The sequence below is a fragment of the Choloepus didactylus genome, chromosome 17 (assembly GCF_015220235.1).
Source record: "Choloepus didactylus isolate mChoDid1 chromosome 17, mChoDid1.pri, whole genome shotgun sequence".
NCBI lineage: Eukaryota > Metazoa > Chordata > Mammalia > Pilosa > Megalonychidae > Choloepus > Choloepus didactylus.
The window spans coordinates 24,246,033-24,266,764 of record NC_051323.1 but is presented as its reverse complement, the minus strand read 5'-3'; the positions used below and the strand labels follow the sequence as shown (position 1 = coordinate 24,266,764).

Genomic DNA, 20,732 nt, shown 5'->3' with positions numbered 1-20,732 from the left:
ATGTTCTTCTAATCTGTGGCTGGCCTTTCATTTTCTTTAATGTTGTCTTTGGATGGAAAGTTCTCAGATTCTCAATTTTACTGTAGTCAAACTTATAAACTATTTCTTTATGGTTAGCGTCCTTCTGGTTTTGTTTAAAATTCATTCTCTACCATGAAGGCAATTTATGTCATATTCTAGAATGTTAATTATTTTCTCTTTCACAATTAAATCTTTAATTCTTCTGGGCTTGATTTGGGAATATGGTCTGAGAGGTCAAGTTTCATTTTTTTTTCCCATATGAATATCTAATTGAGCAGGCACTATTTATTTTCAAAAAGTCCATTTCCCACTGTTCAGGAAGGTCATCTTTGGCATAAAACAAGTGTTCATTTATGTGGAGGTCTGTTTCTGGGCAATCTATTTTGTTCCTTTCATCTATATGTCTATTCTTTCACCATTACCACACTGTCTTAATTATACTAAATTTATATTAAGTCTTGACACCTGGTAGATATCCCACTTCATTATTCTTCAAGAGACCTTCAAGACTATTTGGATACTTTTGGCCCTTTGTATTTCCAAATACATTTTTTTAAAAACATTTTTCACAGAGTTCACATTAGTGGTAACATACAATATCTCTCTTTTTGTGTCTGGCTTACTTACTCAGCATTTATGCCATATAAATTCTAGAATAAACTCATGCTCCACAATTTTTTAAAAAAAGACAAAATAACAAAAACAACTGTTAGAATTCTGAATGGATTTTCATTAAACCTGTAGATTGATCTGAGAATTGTCACTGTAACAATATGGAGTCTCCCAACCCATGAACATGGTATAACCTGTACCCAAGATGTTGGGATTTTAGGGATGATTACGATTACTGAATCATTATATAGTCCTTTTTACTCTCTAGTATATTAGAGTAGACAGAGGGAAATATCTGAAATCTCTGAACTGTAATCCAGCTGCTTTGATCTCTGATAATGATTGTATAGCCTTTATCTTATGCTCTTGCGATCGTAAAAACTTTGACCTTCATTTGTACCCACTTTATCTGTTTTTTTGACATTAGAGTCTTATCACTAAAGACAGACCCTAATATTTACTAATGAAGGGTCTTGGGTAAGCCCAGAATTAACCCACCCCAACTCTAAAGTTATCTTGATAATCTAAGCTGGATCTAACCAAAATGAGCCCTGTTGACATACACAATAGCTCAGACTGTAACCTATAAGTGACCTATACCTCATTATAATACTAAAAATCACGTCCATCATCATATGAAGTCCGCTGTTTTCTTATATATGTCCTGTGATTAAGCAGGTAATCAAGCTGAGCATGCGCAATAATTAGATCATCTCTAATTACATCATCTGGAGCCACTGTGCTCTTTATCCTAAAACTTGCCCATCTTTTAATACTATAAAACTATCAGAATAACTGCAGTTTGAGGAGACAGATTTTTGAGCTAATAGGCCATATGCTCTCCTGCTTTGTGCCTAGCAATAAACTCTTTCGCTCTTTGAAACCCAGGTGTCTCAGGAACTGGTCATTTAAGCACATCAGGCAAAGAATCCTCTGCCATCATAAACTTTCATTTATTTAGATCTTTCCATTTTTTTCAAAAACGTTTGAGTTCTCTCCATGGAGATAATCCGATCTTTGGTTAAATTTCTTCCTAGTTATTTAATATTTTGTAAGCAACTGTCAATCATATTTCTTTAGAAATTCAATCATGTGGTTTTTGAAACACAATTTTTCAATGCTTGGTATCCAGCAACTCTGTTAAACTAACTTACTAATTTAATAATTTTGTCCCAGTTTTCGGAGTTCTCTATGCACGTAACACATTACCCATGAAAACTACAATCTTACTTCTCCTTCCCACTCTTTACAGCTTTCTTCTTCTTGACAGACTAAAATAATAACCTGTCCTTCAAGTTGTAAATTCAATAAAAAGATGCTTGCGAATTCAATCTTCCCACTTCACCACGCCTCCACCCTCTGTTAAACCCCATGAGCCTCAAAATGTGAGCCGCAGCCGCGTCCAGAGCAGGCTCCATTCCGGCCCAAAGAAGCGCGCGCAGCAAAGACCAACGCCGCTCCGCCCCCAACCCCGGCGCCGCCAATCAGCGGCCGTCTCTTACGCGAGTCCCACCGGCCAAAATGGCGGTGGTCCTTGGGGCGGGCTCCCGCTCGTACTGCCGCTGCCCTTCTGCCTTTGCAAAATGCTAAAAGAGAAAAGGCTGGTGCAAGGGGGTCATAGGCGATGAGTCGACGAAGGAAACACGGAGATGGCCCTGGCCCTAGGGACATGCCGCGTAAAACGGCGGTGTCTGAGGAGTGCAGCTCGGTGGTCGAGCCAGGGAGGAGGCGGCTGAGGTCGGCCCGCGATTCGGGGCTCCGTGGGGCTGCGGAGGTGCCTCCCCCGACAAGGCGGCAGCAAGCGCAGCTTCCTGCAGCCGCTACCTGCAGTAAAAGTAATCCCGAGGGTGAGACGTCGGCAGCGCGGCCTCTCTGGGGCTGCAGCCCCATAACCCAGCTGGCAACAGGGAAACCTGGGGTCTGGGGTGAGGGTGAGGGTGAGGGTGGAGCCTAAAGGGTGTTTACTTTTTCTGGGCATCTTCCCTCATGAGTCGCGAATAACCTGACACCATTTCCCCGATTTTGAACACTGCAACGTTAGGTCAGCTACCCACTGGTCGCCCTGCACAGAGACAGGTCGTGTGGTTTACCAGGTGGGGGGTGGGAGTGGGGAGGGCTAGTTTCTAGGCGGCTCCTCCAGTCACCAGCAGTGAGGAGAAATATCTGATCGGCTCGTTGCCTTTAGCCTATTCCCGGGGGAATTAGTTCCACCTTAAACTTTAGTGAAGGGGCCCGTATGAAATATTATTGCTGTTTCTTCAAAGCCTTGGTAATGCCACTCCTGTTACTGATAAACTGGTAATTCCGATGTAGGGCGTCCCCCAAAGTAGGGAACTAAAGGCCCTGTAGCATTTCATTCTGATCAATTTTTGATGTTTCATTCTTAAGAAAGTTTGTAATAAACTTTGGTAGGAACTGAAACTCATGCAAAAACTTTTTCCTAGAGCGTGTTCTTAAAATTGGTTTTTTGTTACTTTACATGTATTTGTTTACTTTGGCTCCCCTAAAGCAGTTCCAGAATGAACAAAAATAAGTCTTTTAGAAATTCAGGTGATACTAGAAAATACTTCGCAAGAAATGTATCACTAATGCTTTTTGAGATAATTAATATAAGATGGATAGAGTTGGTGAAAGGGGGCTAAATAAAGACTTACTGAAGTTTCCATTGTGAATCTCGAGTTTTGAAATGTAGTGATGAATTACAGGTGACTCCCCAAAGCCTCCAACTTCAAGTGACTAGGTTATATAGTACATTATCTCACATTCAAAGAACTAGATAATCTGAACATTTGATATATTACTATCACATAAAAATGTCAAATTTGTGTATGTTAACAGATTTTTATGTGAAACAAATGTTTCATTTCTAGTTAATATAATCTCTGGGAGACAATTTTATTTTGGACTATAAAAAGCAATCTAATTACAGATTTTATTGTTATAAAAAATAATCAACCTGATTTGACATTTGGATATTATGTTGTAAAATGATGCCTTTAAGTGCAACAATTGTTATTTTAATCATATTTATATAGAAAGGTATGAAACACCAAAGAGAATGCTGAAAATGGATTTATTCCCATGTACCTTCAGTTCTCCTAATGATCCAGATGGACAGAATGATATCTTTTGGGATCAAAATTCTCCGATGACAAAACAGTTAGGTAATTTGTTATTAATGCTTTTCAGTGGGTAAATATTTGATAAATAATTAGGAGTTAACTGTGGAATTTCAATAGGGTAACAACACAAGGAACTTTGGTTCAGTAGATGTTTTCTGAGAATTTTATCTTATCACCATGATATGCATGTGATGTCAGAGCATATAGTGATGAAAACTGTGGTAATTAAAATCATTTTCTAAGAAGTGGCAGCTATTTTTAAACGTAGAAGTTTTTTGTTTGTTTGTTTACAATTTATAGAAATGTCTTTGTTCTTTAGGTAAAAGAAGCAAAAAACAGATATACATCCCAGATAGTGATGAGATTTCACATATTGTTAATCGTATTGCTCCTCAGGTAAATATCATTAGTTTTATAGTTTATTTTAAAACAGTGAAAAAATGTTCTGCTAAGTCCTTGTACAGCTAATAAAAATGAAAAACAAATTTTATCTTTTACAATACTCTTTTCCAAAAATAGGGCAGCAAAGATTACTTTTACTGTTTCTAACTCTGAAATACACACTTAGGAAAGATGAACATAATATTGGTAATATAGTTTACTAAGCATATTTCTTGTTTTAATTTTTATAGTGATGATTTGGACTATAGCTTTGTGTTTAACAATGTATGTCATTTTTCAAGTTACTGAAATACTGTAATACAATAAGGTAACTAATAAAAATTTAAACTTCTGAGAGTTTTTTTGAGATTAATACTTGCTTACTATCTATAGAATGCCTTTTCCCCATTTAAGCTGCTCGTCTTAATACTTGTTGACTCATAAGAGCATCAAGAAACACTTGTAAAAGTAGAGAGAACACTCGGAGATTAGGAGTTGTCCCGTATCTCCTCCTATGCTGCGTGACCCTAGCCAAGTCACTTAAGCCCTTGGAACTTCAGTTCACTCAGCCATAAACTGTGATTATTACTTGTTTTACTCTCTTCATTATATTATTATGAGAATTAAATTAGATAATCTATGTTAAATTCTTTGTAAATTATAGAGCACGATAAATGTTAGGTTATGTTGAAGTTATTTGCTGTAATGAGACCACCTTTAAAAGTTGCTTTTTTCTTTTCTTCATTTCAGTTTTTGTATTGTTTGAGTGAAAAAAATATGATTTTAGTTAATATTTTGACATTAAGGAATCCAGTAACTCTAACCATTTATCATATTAGTCCTATCTCTTGTTATCAAGAAGCAAGGGTCCAATACATGAAACTGTTCTGAGTTTCTTTACTTTCTTTCTTCTCTCTCTTATTTAAGAATATTTAAATAATGATAATGTCCATTTGTTGCCTGGTGTCTTCTCTGAAGGAAGCATGGTATTTTTCCTAAAAATGCCCTTGTTTAGTTATTATATGTTGATCATAAACAATAAATCACAGTGGCCCAAACTGTGGTTTCCAGAATCACCATCATCCAGGTGGTGGAGACAGGAAATGAAGTTTTTCTTCATGGCTATAAAATATTTAAAATTATAGCTAGTGTAGTCAAAACAACTCTGTTGCTACTAGTTGACATTCCATGTGTGGCATGTCATAGAATTTCATTTTACATACAGTTCATTAGTTAAATAGCATTTATGCCATAGTACTACTCACCTTATAAGTTAACAATATATCTTCATTAATTGTGGGTTTCACATGAAAGAAATATAATAAAATGTGTTTGGACTGGCCAATTTAAATAGTGATAGAAAGGCAGTTGAGTAAATTATTGGACCCTCTACGTAAACGGGGAGGAAATTAGAGCTTACATAAAGAAATGCAAGTATGCAAGTGGTAGCTTGTATAAAAGAAAAAATACAGTGAAATAAATTGGTTTTAAATGTTACCCTCTTCGTCTGAGCACTTTTATAGCATATACATTTTTGGCAGTACCAAGATCTATTTAAAAGCTTTCAACAATCTCAGAATGACAAATATTAATATTGTTTATTTTTTTAGGTAAGCTATCTTCATCAAATCATTATTTAATTTCCTTTTAATATTTTCAGATATGGCCCATCTTTTTTAATCCACACTTCCATTTAATTGTCAGTCATTTCACTTTCTCCAGGACTGTTTGTTCAAATGTGGTGTACATCTTTCCATCATATACAAATGTACATAGTAGACTCTAGGATTAAATGAAGTACTGTGTTTAGATGCCTTATACAGCACCTAGAGGATAGTGTATCAGTAAATTATGTAAAATTTAATAAGTGAATTTAAAACTATAATACTTACAATGGTATACACACATACAAAAGACCTATGTGTATATAAAGTTGTTACAATTTAATTCTCTAAAAAGTGGATGAATCTAAAATTACTTAGTAAATGGGTAGAAGTCCATAATTAAATCAAGGATGTTATTTTCCTTAAATTCAAGATTGTGTTGGAACAAAAAGGCAAAAATATATATTGAGTCTGAAAGTGAAATTACCATTTTTTCTTGAGTATTTTGCAAAGCTGGAATCAGTTAGGTACAAGTGGGCATCTAAGAACATTACTTGTTAATTGAGGATTTTAATATACTGAGATATAAGACTCTTTTCACCTAATCCTTTTAATAAATAAACATGAACTGCCATCTTTATATCCCAAATTGTGCTAGATGCTGAGATATCATAAGAGAATTCCTTACCTTTAAGTAGCCTATAATCTAGTGATAAGATTGATAGGTTGGTTTAGTTCATACCTGATACATAAAGCTCATTCTCTAAAATTTTGCATGGTCATGTGATTGAAAGGCATGGCAAAAATATACAGTACTAAAATGGCTTTTTCATAGGTTTTATCCTGGTTGAACTTCTTTTTCTGCTTTCTTATTTTTGTTCTTATAACTATTTCTGTACTTATTTTTTTCTTAGCATCAGTTCTAACCAGGCTTTAACATGATCCTGACCTTAATTCCATGTAAATGTTTTCAATTCAGGTCAAAATGGGTTGTTCATATTTAGATAGAGATTATAATGGGAATAGGAAAAATTTGTATAGTCAGGTGATACAGAAAGTATTCAATATGTATCTCCCTTTATTCTCAGTTCTGAATACTTCTGCCACACAATTTGTTTATTTCTGATATTTATTTTATATTGAGTTAATTGAAATAAGTGCATCAGTTTTCTTTTGATAAAAACATGTGTTTTTACTATTAAATATGCATTTGGTTAGTAATTTAATGCCTAAAACTTAAAAATTTTTGAAAATAAGGAATTCCTAAATTTGAATATTTTTGTTCCCTAAAACATGAATGGATCACTTCTTGCAACTTGTTATTTCCACCCCCAAACTTCTCATTATTTTTGAGTTTGGTAACTATAACCTCACCCAAATTTATTGCTCAAGGAAAAAAATTTCAAAGTAGATAACTCTTTCTTCCTTCCTTCCTTCCTTCCTTCCTTTTTCATGGTACTTTTGAATGTCTTTTGTTCCCCTTCTGCCAAAGGATGAGAAACCAACAACGAATTCTATGCTGGGCATGTGGATTGGTGCATCTGCTATTCCTTGTACTCCCAGTGTAGCAAAAGGAAAATCAAGAGCAAAATTCAATTGCACAAAGTGAGTTCAAACTTTTCTGCTTTTCTGAGATTCAGTGAAGTAAGTATTTTGAATGACATTCTGTTGTTATTTTTTGAATGCTTTAAAATGGTTAATAAATTATTTTCCTTAGTTTTGACATGTAAAATATTGGAGTTAAAGTAATTATAGTGTAAGTTTTTAAATTTTTAAGTGTTAACATATCAAAATATGTTAAATAACAATTGAATGTAAATGGCTCTTAAAACATTTCTCAATTGTCATTTTTTGAATGTTTGTTTAATAGGTTAAAAACACAAAATCAAGAAGAAGAACTTATGAAGTTGGCTAAGCAATTTGATAAAAATATGGAAGCACTAGATGTGATTCAAGAGCAAAACAATAGAAATCATGATTATATCCAGACAATTTCAGAAACAGAGACTTTGCATAATGATAATGTACAGAAGCAGTCATTATATGATACAGTACCCAAAATTGATAATGCTATAATAAAGAAACCAATGAGGGAAAACACCAGAATGTCTGTGGCAAATGATCAATATAGCAGTGAAAAGCCATTTGACCAAAATGTTGAAGCAGCCTTTAATGCCATTTTTGATGGTTCCACACAGAAATGTAGTGGACACTTAAGCCAAGATCCATCAGATGCTGTTTTGAACACCAGTAATACTACCTTTGGAAAGAAAAGCAGTTTGAAAGAGGAGAAAATCATTACTAGAGAAACTCTGGTCACTGAAAAACTGCAAAATAAAATGGTAGGATCACTTTCTTTTCAAGTAGGTACTCCCGTAATGGCAAAATCCTGTATAACATCTTATACTAAGGAGCTAGAAGCTTTTAACAAGCACGTAGATCCATTTACTACCAGTGATTTTGAAGATGATTGGGAAAACTTACTAGACTGCGAACCTTTTGTTATGCAAAATGTTGAAATGCTTGAACTCTTCCCTGCTCCAAAAACAAAACATGGTGCTGTTCACAAAGGTATTTGTACTTCCAACAGTAAACTTGATAAAAGTAAGTCAAGAACAAATACAAGTCTAGATGCGAGGCTGGGGAATTCAAAAATTTTACAGGATCTTCCTTCAAATACACATAATAGAGAATTAATAGATGCTGAAAAAGACAGATTTTCACCAAATCCAAATGAAAAGCCAAATAAATTACCATCCACTGGAAATAAAACTAAATTTGAGAAATCTTTCAATAAAATTGTTACTCAAGACAGAATTGAAGGTGGTACAGATGTATCTAATTTAACAAAAGTAAAGGATGATACTCATATTAAGTTAACTCCAAATATAAGTGCTTCTGAAAAAAAGTTTGCTTTGAACACAGGACATGCTAATGAACAAGAAAATAAGCCCGTTTTAAATCATTCTTCTAAGGCATCTGCCAATATAGATCCTTTTGGTTCTGCAACTTCAAGCAACAAAATCTCTGTTACTAACTTAAATCAGACTAATGCTTCAAAGTTAGGTCCTTTCTTTGATGATTGGAATGATCCGTCATTTTCCAATGAAATTATTAAAGCATGTCACCAATTAGAGAATACCTGGGAAGCAGATGATGTAGATGATGATTTGTTGTATCAAGCATGTGATGATATTGAAAGACTAACTCAGCAACAAGACATTAGGAAGGATGAGAAGACATCAGCTAGTATATTTGAGATCAACAGTAGTTCCAAACATGGTGTTAAAAACCTGTTTACATCCAAACAAGGAAGCCAGTTGGTGCAGTCGAAGCATTTGCATCTGGACAGCATTGTGTTGCAAACATCTTCCTTGACCAATTGCTCAAAACTAGATAAATCAATGAGGAAGGAGAAAAGGGAAATTTGTAGAAATTCCCCAAGTATATTAGATGCTACAATGAATTTGACTATGGACTCTAAGAACTCAAATTGTCAAATAAATAATCTGCATGTCTCCTGGAATAACACTGGTGTTCCAATAAAAGTGAATAGTTCCAAGTCTGTTCTTGCAGGAAGTTCAAGTTTGAATGTGAGTTCAGGTCATGGGAGTACAGGAATTACTAATTATAAGGAAAAAATGAGTAGTCAATATCTATCTTCTAGGACGACAGATGAAGCTCAGAGTAATTGTAACAAAGTTAAATTTTCAAAGTATACATTCACAAAGATGAAAAATTCTCAGACTCTTTCTCAGTTTAATCAAAATTGTAAAACAGGAATTGTATCTGATACTAAAATTACACAGCGTTTAGGGGAAAATAAAACTCCATGTGTGAACCCAGTACTTGAGGAGGCTGTCCGACAACAGTCTTTGACAAGACTTTCTGAATCTTTGAAACAACCTTCAAAAGGTATGTATGAAATAGTCTGTAAAGTATCATCTTGGAAAATAGTAAACTAGTTATTTGTTTTAAGTTTGAACAAAGTGTAAGATAAAAACCATTCCATGATGTTTAACTAGCATTCTTAGTGATTCTTCCAAATAATTATCCTGTAGTATTCTAAGAGTAGACAGTATACTTTTCCAATAATACAGTGACTAACCTGTAATTGGCACTGAATAAATAGTTGTTGAATGATTTATCAAATATTTCCTGGAAAATAGCTCTTTTAGATAATATGCATTGCTGTTTAAGTTTTAAGATTGTGTATATTTGTTAAATATTGTTTTGAAACTTGAGTAATCTTATTCCCACTTAGAACATTGAAATGAACAATATTTGAAAATTTAGAGCATTCTAATTAAACAGCTTTGCTGGTATAATATCTGATATAAAACTCAAGTTAGTTTTATATCAGATAAAACTGATAGTTGTGACAGTTTGTATTGTGATTTACTTACCTGGTATAACCTGCCATTTTCTTTCCACTCTTCTCACCCTCTCCAGTTGTTCATTCTATCAACAAGTTCCATTATTTCTACCTACAAAAATATGTCTCAAAACTGTACATTTTTCTCTGCAATGCTACCACTCTTATCCAAGGCAACATTTCTTGATTAGACCACTGTAGTTCTTTATCTGTTCCATTTCAATTGTATTGTCACACAGCAGAATAACCTTTTAAAAACAGATAGGCAGAAATGACATTCTGATGCTGAAAATAACCTACAATGGCTGCCCATCATTTCAAATAAAATACAGATTATACACCATGACCTACGGGGGCCTGGATTTATCTCTCCTTGAACTGCCTGCCCCTAACCTTATTTCCTTCTACTTTTTCCCTTACCTTCTAAGCTTCAGCTACACTAGCTGTCTTTCAATTCCTCAAACAAAATAGGTTCTTTCCTAGTTCAGGAACTTTGACCATGCTATTTCCTTCGACTAAAATAGTTGATGTCTTTGGTTGGCACTTTCTAATCCTTCAGTCTCAGTTTAAGTTTTACCCTGTCACAGAGGCCTTCCTTGATCAGCCTATAAATAGATTTTCTCCTCGATAGTTCTACCATCTCACTATTTTTCCTTCATTTACACAGATTGCAATTAAATATTTATTGATTACTGTCTGTCTTACCAGTGAATTTCCTAGGCCTACCACAGCATCTGGCAGATACAGTTTCCTTCACCAGAGCAAGTACTCCCACCTGCATACACCAAATCTGCCTGGCCAATTTCCATTTGTTCTTTAAGACACAATATGTTTCTAGCCACCCAGAATAATTTAGATTCACTTTCTCCGAGTTTCTTCAATACTTGTGCAAACTTGTGTTATATGCTGGCTTGTATATAGATTTTCTTAATTAATCTCCCTCATTTGAGGCTAAGGATAGGACTCTTACTTACAAGTTTCTTTTAACATTAGATTATTATTTTCAAATGTTTAGATTCTAAGTGATGCTTTTGTTGGCATTGATGCTATTACTTTTCTATTTAAGTAACCCCCTTTTAAAACTTTATAAAGTTATATGCTAGTTGTTTAAAAAAAATGAAAGAAAGGAGTATAGAATAATTTGAAGTAAAAAGTGAAGGTTTTTATTTCTCCTTTCCCACACTCATTCCTTAGGGGAAGCCACTGATAACAGTTGGTAAACATCATTTAGCATTTTCTATGCATATACAAATGTATGTATGTTTGGAATGGTAACACACATATATATATACGTATATGTAGAATATGCATAAATACAAATGCATGTTATAATACAAGTGCATATATGTGTATATAGATTTATTTAAATAGATGGAATTATATACTACATACCCACTATTTAGAACTTGCTTTTCTTTCACTTAGCATAGTATTGCTATCTTTTCATTTTAGTACATATAGATTTGCTTCAGTCCTTTAAATAACTATAGGATGTCATTATATGGATGTACCATAACTTATTTAATTGTTTCCCTGTTGATAAAGTTTAGGTTGCTTGCAGATTTTTGCAAACACAGACAATGTTCCAGTGAATATCCTTCTACATAGATATCCAGTGCTTGTATGATACTGTCAATTCCTAGATGTCAGAGAATGCTTTGAATTATGATGGATATCACCAAAATGCCTTCCACAAAATTACACTAATTTACATTCTTATGAACACCAGAAATGAATGTCTCTACATTATAGCCCAAACCAAAGATTTTGAAAGTTTTCAATTGTCAATCTGTAATAATTTTAAATATTTAAATTTATATTTAAGTATATTGCAGTTAATTGAACCATGTTCCCAATATAAATTTATTTACAGATAGTTCCAATTCTATTGAGACTAACTTACTCAGGAATATTTGCATTTCCCCAAGATTGCTGGGTTGATTTTGGATGGGAAATCTGCCTTTCAGTTTCTTATTGATTTTTTTTTAAGCTTATTTATAGTACCTAGTTTCTTAATTATTGTTAACTTTGTTGATATTTTCTATTGTTTCTGCTTCCTTTTATTTTGGTATACAGCAAGCTGTCTCCAGAGAATATATTTGAAACAAAACCCACTTAACTACCTCGTTGCTTTAAGCTGAGGTTAGCAAACTCTGGCCAGTCCAAATCCTTCCTGCAGCCCATTTTTGTAGTAACAGCAATGTTTTACATTTTTAAATGGTTGGAAAAATCAAAAGAAGAATACTGTTTCAGGACATCTGAAAATTACATGAAATTCAGATTTAACTGTCCATAAATAAAGGTTTATTTGAATGTAGTCTCAGTATTTGTTTATGTATTATCAATGGCTCCCCCCACCTTGGTTGTTTTTGTGCTGCAGTAGCAGAGTTGAGCAGTTGTTAGCCAAAAAAGGCTAACTTACACTTTCTGGGCCTTCACAGAATAAAATTGCCAGCTCCTACCTTAAAATATAAAATAAAGAAGAGCCACTGTTGCTTTGTACCTTGCAATAGTTTGAGACTTTGTTGTGTATTTTTAGTGTAGATTGACTTTGAGGAATGGCTGATAGGAAAATAAATGACTCTCTGAATCAAATTTTCATGGTGTGACTTTATTATATCATTTGAAACCATTTTCCAGAAACCAAGCCTATTGTGAATGAAGTTATATTCATTTTTGCTATTAAACAAAAACTTTTTCTTCCAAACTTATGGCCAGTTAATTGGGAAAGTATGTATACTGAATTTCTTGTGTTTCTCAACTTTAAGAGTACAATATTAGATAATTACTTAAACTAATTATAAAGTATCCCCTATTATCATTCTATAAGGAAAAAGAGCTACAGTCTATAAGCTAATTAGCTTAGGAAATAAAAGACTTACAAAAATCAAGGGAGTTTATTCAAAATATATATCTCTTACCCTAAACACCCACTCTCATTTCTGATTATACCAAGAAAGGAAAGGGTGATAGGCGATATATTTTGGAAAAATGTTTCCCTTAGTTAATAATAGAAATGTTTTAATAACAATTTCTAAACCTTTATCAAAAAGTTAGTATAAATAATATTTCTCTACTGATGATATTATAGATTCTTGTTCTCTGAAAAGCAGATTTTATAACAAACAATTTTAGCAATAAAAGTTGGTTTAAATATGTATTAAGGTAATGATCTTAAATTTAAAGTATCATTTAAATCAGATAATAGGTTTGCTAATTTTAAAATATGGTTCTTATCAGCATTATATAGATAATCTAATATTTTTGCTTTTGTGGCCTAACCATGGAATTGAATTCACTTTTTTTGGAACTCATTATTTTGACAAAGGTAGAATTGGATGTGTTTATTAAAGTAGAGCTTTCTTATTTTCAAATACTTAATTTAAAACATTGTTTATTTTATAGTATGTTAGTCTGAAGTAAAAACTAAAGTATACTGCATAAGAATATATCAAAATACCTTCACATTTTATATATTAAAATATATTCATATTAAAGATTTTATTCATATATTCTGCTTTGTTGAATAATTTTCTAATGTTTTTGTAAAATACGTTTTCCCAATAAAAATATCGTAACTGACAATGTCACAGGTGGCCAAACGTAGGTTTATTGGCATGATCGATTTCACTCCAAATTATTTTTTCTCAGTGGCTGAAATGAGAACCTTGTCGCACTATAAAGGAAAATGTAGATGTGAATATTAATATCGCTTATCTTATAGTAAAAATACACTGTTTGAAATATTAATAGCCAATTGAATTCATTATAGCTTGACTGTCTTTTATGATCTGTATAATAGTTAAAATCCCAAATTGTTTATTTTTAAAATATATTAATCTGCAGGTTATATAAATTAGATGCCATTGTCCACAAGAATTATTTGGTGGGTAGGCAAAGTAAACTCTTTGTTCAGTGTTTGATTTTCTTTTGGCCTGGAGCTTTATATCTGTATATATTTACTTGGAATCTTATATTTTGTATGGTAGTAAGATTTCATAGCTAAACTAATGTGGCAAATTGGAAATAAAAATTAAAGATCATACTCAGAATAACTTTGCAGTCTCTGAAACTGATACATTTATTTATCTATTTTGTGGTTGTTGTTGTTTAAATCTTAGAGGAAGAAGAGAGAAATAGAAAGTATTCTCCTGAAGAAATTCAGAGAAAGAGGCAAGAAGCACTGGTTCGAAGAATGGCCAAAGCACAAGCATCATCTGTAAATGCAGCTCCCACTTAACCCAATTTCTTTAATGAAATAATGGTTGGAAGACTTCACAAAGACTGTTGATAACTATCCATGATAGGAAATTTTTTCTTAATTTCTCTATGAGAAATTTAATGCTGACTTATAAAGCATGGACTTCTACTTTGTTATTTAATAAATCAGTGATTGCAATGGTAAATGAAACTTTTCTTTGCAGGTGTATGTGAAAGTAATTACATACACATTTTGGAAATTCAGAAAAGTTAGCAATTATGTCGTACAATTATGTAGAGGAAAGTAATATTTTTAAGTACTGTGATTGCAGAGGATCATCAAAAAGTAGATACTTTACTTATCATACTAAGTCTTTTCCTAATACAGAGCTCATTACTAAGATAATAGAGACTTTATAATTTTACTTTCAATAACTGTTACTGTGGTTTTTAAACATTTCTGAATTTTAATACTTCCATATTCCTAGGAACATAGTTGGTAGGAAATAAAGGACTTCAACTTACTTGTAAGGAAATTATTAATTACTTTTAGTTTCTAGTCTGAAATCGATTTGAATTTTAATATTTCCAAAACATGATGCATTTTGAAACTTTCCAACATTTTTAGGGACAACACTTATTTAAGAAGTCTAGTTTAGAAAAAAGGAAGTTGTGGATTAGTATGGTTACATAAGTAATGTAGCATCATTATTAACATTTACAGCTGGCAGAAACTTCAGAAATATCTGGTCCAGCTTCTTTATTGTATAGATAAGAAAAAAATGAGTACTATTATTCTCAAAGTCACAAGACAAGTTAAAACTGTGTTGGGTTTAGAATGATTTCTTTGGCTACCCAGACAGTTATACCATTTGCTTCAGAATATTAATGCATGAAGAAACATTAATTATTTTATAGCATAAAACTAAAAAAATGTAATTAAAGACACATTAAAGACTACTTATTAATAATGCTCATTGTTTCTTATTTTGTATTAAAGAATTGTTACCAGATATAAAAATGAGAATCTGTTCAATTTTCATGTACCTGTGCAATTTTCTCCTTGATTAATTTACTGACTTTACTAATTTTCTTCTCTCTTACTTTTTTTTTCCCCTCCTTTTGCCTGTTTGGAACTTACTGAGCCAGAAATAGATATCCAACCAGAGGACATAAGGCAGTAAGGAAGCTTTGTTGCTCCCAAATGGCTGTAACAGACCTGAGGAAAGTTATAGATGGGAAACACCTATTCTATCATGGTTGTTCAGCACTATTCATGTGTCTTAGAGCTGTGATAATATAGAAATGACTAAATACATTTTAAGTTATTGCTATATAGGTATAGATCATTTTGTAAATTATTTACAAATTTATTTTCATATACACAGTGGATTACAGATTCTAAATAACCTTTATTATTTATGTAAAGTACTTGTAATAAAGGACCTAAATAAATACAGGTAAATTCCCTAAGAAAAATGAAAAACTGAGAACTTTTTGTCTTTTTCTAAAGTGGCTTCACTGTGCTTTGACTGCTTTGGATATCTCTACGTTTGCTTAAGCTCTTACCAAAATAGCCATATAAATTACCATTTTACCTCCATTTCACAGATGGGGAAACTGAAGTATGCAGATTAAGTGACCTCAAGATCACACAGTTCGAAAGAGGTTAGAGCTGGTGTTTGAACCCAAGCAGTTTAAGTATTGTGCTCTTTACCATTGAGTATGCTGTCAATCCATGGAAACTATTCATAAGAACTAGTGGTTTGGAAATTTTCCTTATGTACAGGAAAGAATTGTAGCATTTCAGGCATATGTGCAAAAAAACACCAAAAACTCATGAAAATTCTATAGGCCCCTTAATTTTATAACTAGGAGAGTTTTTTTGTTTTGTTTTGTTTTTTTAATTCCAATTTCTGTTACAGATGGCTGTGTACTTTGTGTGTCTGTGTATGGGTGTGCATGTGTTGATGATACGAGTCCACATAGGAATGGCCTTTTGTCATTCAACTATTAAACAGAAGAATATATATATATATATATATATAATGTATATCTAATTTAAAATGTCTTCATTGTACTTCATTGTTTTTGTAACTTCTGGGTGTTCTGGTTTTAAATTATTGGGAAAAACTTAATTGCCTAATTCAGTATGTAATGGCAGACTGCAAGCTGCTAATAAAACTCACATCCAGCTTTCTGGTTAAATGCACACTATATAGAGTAGTGGTATTCAAATGTTTTATGCTGGGGGCCTTTTTTTCACTCTTAAAGGTTGAAGACCCCAAAAAGCTGCTTTCTATATATATCTGTTGATATCCACCAAATTAGAAATGATATATCATTTAAAATTATATTTATCTTCACTTAAAAATTGTAGCAAACATTACAGATTAATGAATAGTATACTTCCTATGAAAAATATATTTTCTAAAACAAAATTAGTGAAAAAAATGTAGCATTGTTTATATTTTTGGCAAATCGCTGATATTTGACTTTATAGATAATGGCTAAGTTCATGTATATGTCTTTGCATTTAACTTGTTGCAATATGTTTTTATGGTTGAAGTATATAAAGAAAGTCCAGTCTCTCACAGATAATGTAGTTGGGAAAGGAAGAAATATTTTAAGTAGTCTTTTCAGATAATTGTGTTTGTTTCTTTAAAACTAAAAAAGTTAGTTATGACTTCTAGCCAAGATGTAATAACAAAACTCAATTTACCCTTCCAACTGAAAAGAAACCAAATGAAAAAACAGACAAACTACAATGAAATGAATGGATTTCAAGAAACTGAGCATCAGGCAATTAGAAAAGTGATCCCTGTGATGGGAAACTGAATTCTACAATTGCCCCAGCTCATTGCCTTGAGAGAGTTTCCAGATCATGACGCAAGGAAGGGGAACTGAGACAAAGTCCAGCAGATTCCCTGAGTTGAGGAGATGGAGCTTATAGAGTCTTGGGGACACCAAGAAAGATTTCACAGGATAGAATACTACTGAGGAGAGAGCACACAGCTCCTGAGATCTACAGGGCACCTCTCAGGTATTCAGCTCGGTACTGATCAGTGCGTGAATGTGAGGAAACTCCCTGAGTCTGCAGAAAGAGCCATCTGAAAGGATTAGAAGACAGTATCTGGTGCTTACATAATTCCAACCAGCCACAGGAAATTGGGTAGTTCTTGCCTCAATAGGGAATAATTATCCCTAAATTGAGCACTGCTCGGGCCTTGCCCAAAAGCATAAAAACAAGATCCAAAGGATCAGACTGTTCCCAAGTAACATAACTGCATCCGAGAACAAAGTTCAAAATAATTAGAGAAAAACAAAAATACTCAATATCTAATGAGGTGAAATTCACAATGTCTGGGATTCAATAAAAGATTACCAGACACACGAAGCAATACAATACAAGCTGTAAGGAGAATAATCAATAACTGAAACAAACCTAGTATTGACACATTGTTAGAAATAGCAGGTAAGAATGTTAAAACCACTATAACTATTCATGCGTTCAAATAGTTAAGACATGGAGGACATAAAAAAAGAAACCTGTACAGATGAAAGCTACAATCCCTGAGGTAGGTACACTACACGTGATGGGATTAATGGTGGATTAGACATTGCAGAAAAAAAGATTAGTGAACCTGAAGACAGCAATGGAAAGTATCTAATAAAGCAGAGAGAAAAAAAAATTAGGAGCATCAGTGACGTGGATGGAATAATGTCAAGTGGCCTGTTATAAAGTTAACTGGAGTCCCCAAAGAAGAGAGGTGTAAAGAGTATAAAAAATATTTGATTAAATTATGGTCAAAAACCTTCCAAACTTGATGAAAACTATAAACCACATGGCTAAGAAGCTCAATGAACCCCACCTACATGAAACGTGAAGAAAAACTATACCAAGTCACATCATAACTGGTGATGAGAAATTTGGAACAGTCCCCTGAAAAAGGCATGTGCAGAGAAATGAAGATGACATCAATGAGTTCTTGTCAAACAATGCAAAGACAATATAGGGAAAAAAACATCTGTAAAGGACTGAAAGAAAAATAACCTAGAGCTATGTACACAGCAAAAATAAATTTCAAAAACAAAGGTGAAATGGTGGTTTTTGTTTTTGTTTTTGTTTTGGCATAGAAAAGTTGAAAAAAAATCCATCACCTCCACTACAAGAAATATTGAAGTCTTTTCAGACAGATGGAAAATGATACTAGATAGACATATGGATCTACGAAACCAATGATGAGCACCAGAAATGGTAAACACATGGGTAAGTAAACAAGACTTCTTAAATTATTTAAATCTCTTTAAAAGATAATTGCTTAAACAAAAATAGTGTTATGGGTTTTATAATGTATGTGGAAGTTGAATGCATAACAATAGCATAAAAGGAAGAAAAGTGAAAGGGCAGGTAGTCATTTTACACATTACCAACATGCATGAGATTGAGTTACCACCATGGTTTTGTTAAATAATAAAAGCCCCCCAATAACAGGGTTCAAATTTCTGTTACCACAGTATATTACCTGTAAATAATTGCATAATGTCCAAACTGTACTGCTAACTTTTCAGTTTACAGATCACACTTACATAACAGATGTACATCATCATCAGTGACCAGTCATGTCACTTCTTTCAAAGACTTTGTTATTTGTGATTGTACCTGTAATTCAGTTCATGTACACAAAGAAAAACTTGTCCTTGAGTTGTCTCCTTTTCTCACAGTGATAAAGCCACATAACATTTTACAAAAATGGATAATTCAAAGAAAATTGGCCAACAAAGATGAAAATGCAGCAAAAACCAGAAAGTAATAATGTTGGAAGTGAAATTCAAATCCAACATAAATGGATTTACAGAAGAAATTGCTGTTCATAGGAATGTTGGCACTACACCGTCTCAAGAGGGTGCATCTAAGAGATGCTTAGTGAGGTGCTTAGTGAAGGCAAACTTACCAACATAAATGAGGAAAGTGGTGATTAAAAGAATAAAGATGTCCCTGAGGACGTGATGCTGGCAAAAACAAACAAAGCTTTAAAGGAACTTTCGGTGCTATTTCATGACATTAAAAGAACAAAGTTTAAAATGTAGGCAGCTGATCCAAATTTAGAAAGTAGTAGTATGATTTGCCAACACATAGAAAAGATGCTTATCTTATGAGTTACATACAAAAAAAAACAAAAAACACTAAAAAAAACAAAACACCTTTACAAATAAATTCATTAACCACCCCCCCACCCCCACCATGGGACATGACTCCCGGGAATGAGCATGACCTTGGCATCGAGGGATTGAGAATGCCTTTTTGACCAAAAGGGGAAAAGAAAGGTAACAAAATAAAATAAGGTTTCAGTGGCTAAGAGATTTCAAATAGTGTCGAGATCCTATCCTGGAGGTTTCTCTTATGCAAGCCCCACCTAGATATTCCAAATGCCACAGTATGCCAAGCCCTAACCAACAGTAGTCCCGAAAATACTAAAGAATACTTAAGTCCCTATCTGAGACTATAAAAGTTTCACTCACTATGTTTACTTTTCAGAAACTTAAATCCTTACAATGTTCCTATAGCTAAGTCCCCAAACCCAGAGGCAACAGCTTCTCTGAGAACATCAGCCAGGTGCATTCCCCTTCCCTGTAATGTTACACCTTTTTTCAATATGAACAAGTTTGGTTGGTCACTTCCTAGATATCCCTGAAGATTGAGACAGTGGGGTAACAACTGACAAGATAGGATTTAACAAATGATTATGAATACCGAATCTTTATAATGTTTTTTAGTTTCTATTTTTTTTTTAGTTTCTAGGGTCCTGGAATAGCTAGAAGGAAATAATTGACGTGGTGGAACTGTAACATATAACATGCTTCAAAATGTGTTCCATAGCTACTTGTTAAATTATACTTTGCAAGTTACCCCCTTTCTGTATATATGTTATACTTCACAATAAGGAAATAACTGAAATGGTGGAACTGTAACCCATAACATTCTTTGAAATTTGCTAACTACTTGTTAAATTGTATTTTGAAAGTTATCACTTTTTTGGATATATGTTATATTTTACAATAAAAAATGTAAAATAAACTGATTACAGCAAATTAAAAAAACACCTGTAATTCTGTTTCTACTGTTTTAGATTGTAGTATACTAAATACATAGTTCCTCTATATTTCAAATTTCCTTTATATATTTACAGTGGGCAGTTTTTAATTTTTTGACAAAACTTTTTGAAGGACATGGAACAATCCTAAATTTTCCCATTCAGTATTAAGGTTGTTTTGCTCAGTCATGGCTTGCATAGTCATGTTTATGGTCCTGCACTACAATGAAAAGTGTCAACTGCCTGTGTACTATGGTTAAGTTCTTATATGGTATATTAAGTGGTACAATATCTCTTGAAGGTAGACTATAATAAGTTAAAA

At 33.2% G+C, this 20,732-nt stretch overlaps 1 protein-coding gene across 4 annotated transcripts; it reads left to right on the top strand.

Moving 5' to 3' along the window:
• The first annotated feature begins 2,151 nt into the window (after nt 1–2,151).
• ETAA1 (ETAA1 activator of ATR kinase) lies at nt 2,152–20,156 on the top strand. Of its 4 annotated transcripts, none has more exons than XR_005212396.1 (7): nt 2,152–2,468; nt 3,669–3,797; nt 4,075–4,151; nt 7,233–7,345; nt 7,611–9,655; nt 14,237–18,585; nt 20,112–20,156. XR_005212396.1 is itself a non-coding variant. In XM_037807259.1 (6 exons), the coding sequence occupies exons 1-6, from the start codon at nt 2,258–2,260 to the stop codon at nt 14,353–14,355; spliced, it is 2,706 nt and encodes a 901-aa protein (XP_037663187.1). In that variant the 5' UTR covers nt 2,152–2,257; the 3' UTR covers nt 14,356–19,591. The 4 variants fall into 4 exon arrangements, 1 of the variants encoding a protein (XP_037663187.1); XR_005212395.1 differs by having other exon boundaries at nt 2,152–2,480; XM_037807259.1 differs by lacking the exon at nt 20,112–20,156 and having other exon boundaries at nt 2,152–2,480; nt 14,237–19,591.
• Nucleotides 20,157–20,732: the final 576 nt, after the last annotated feature.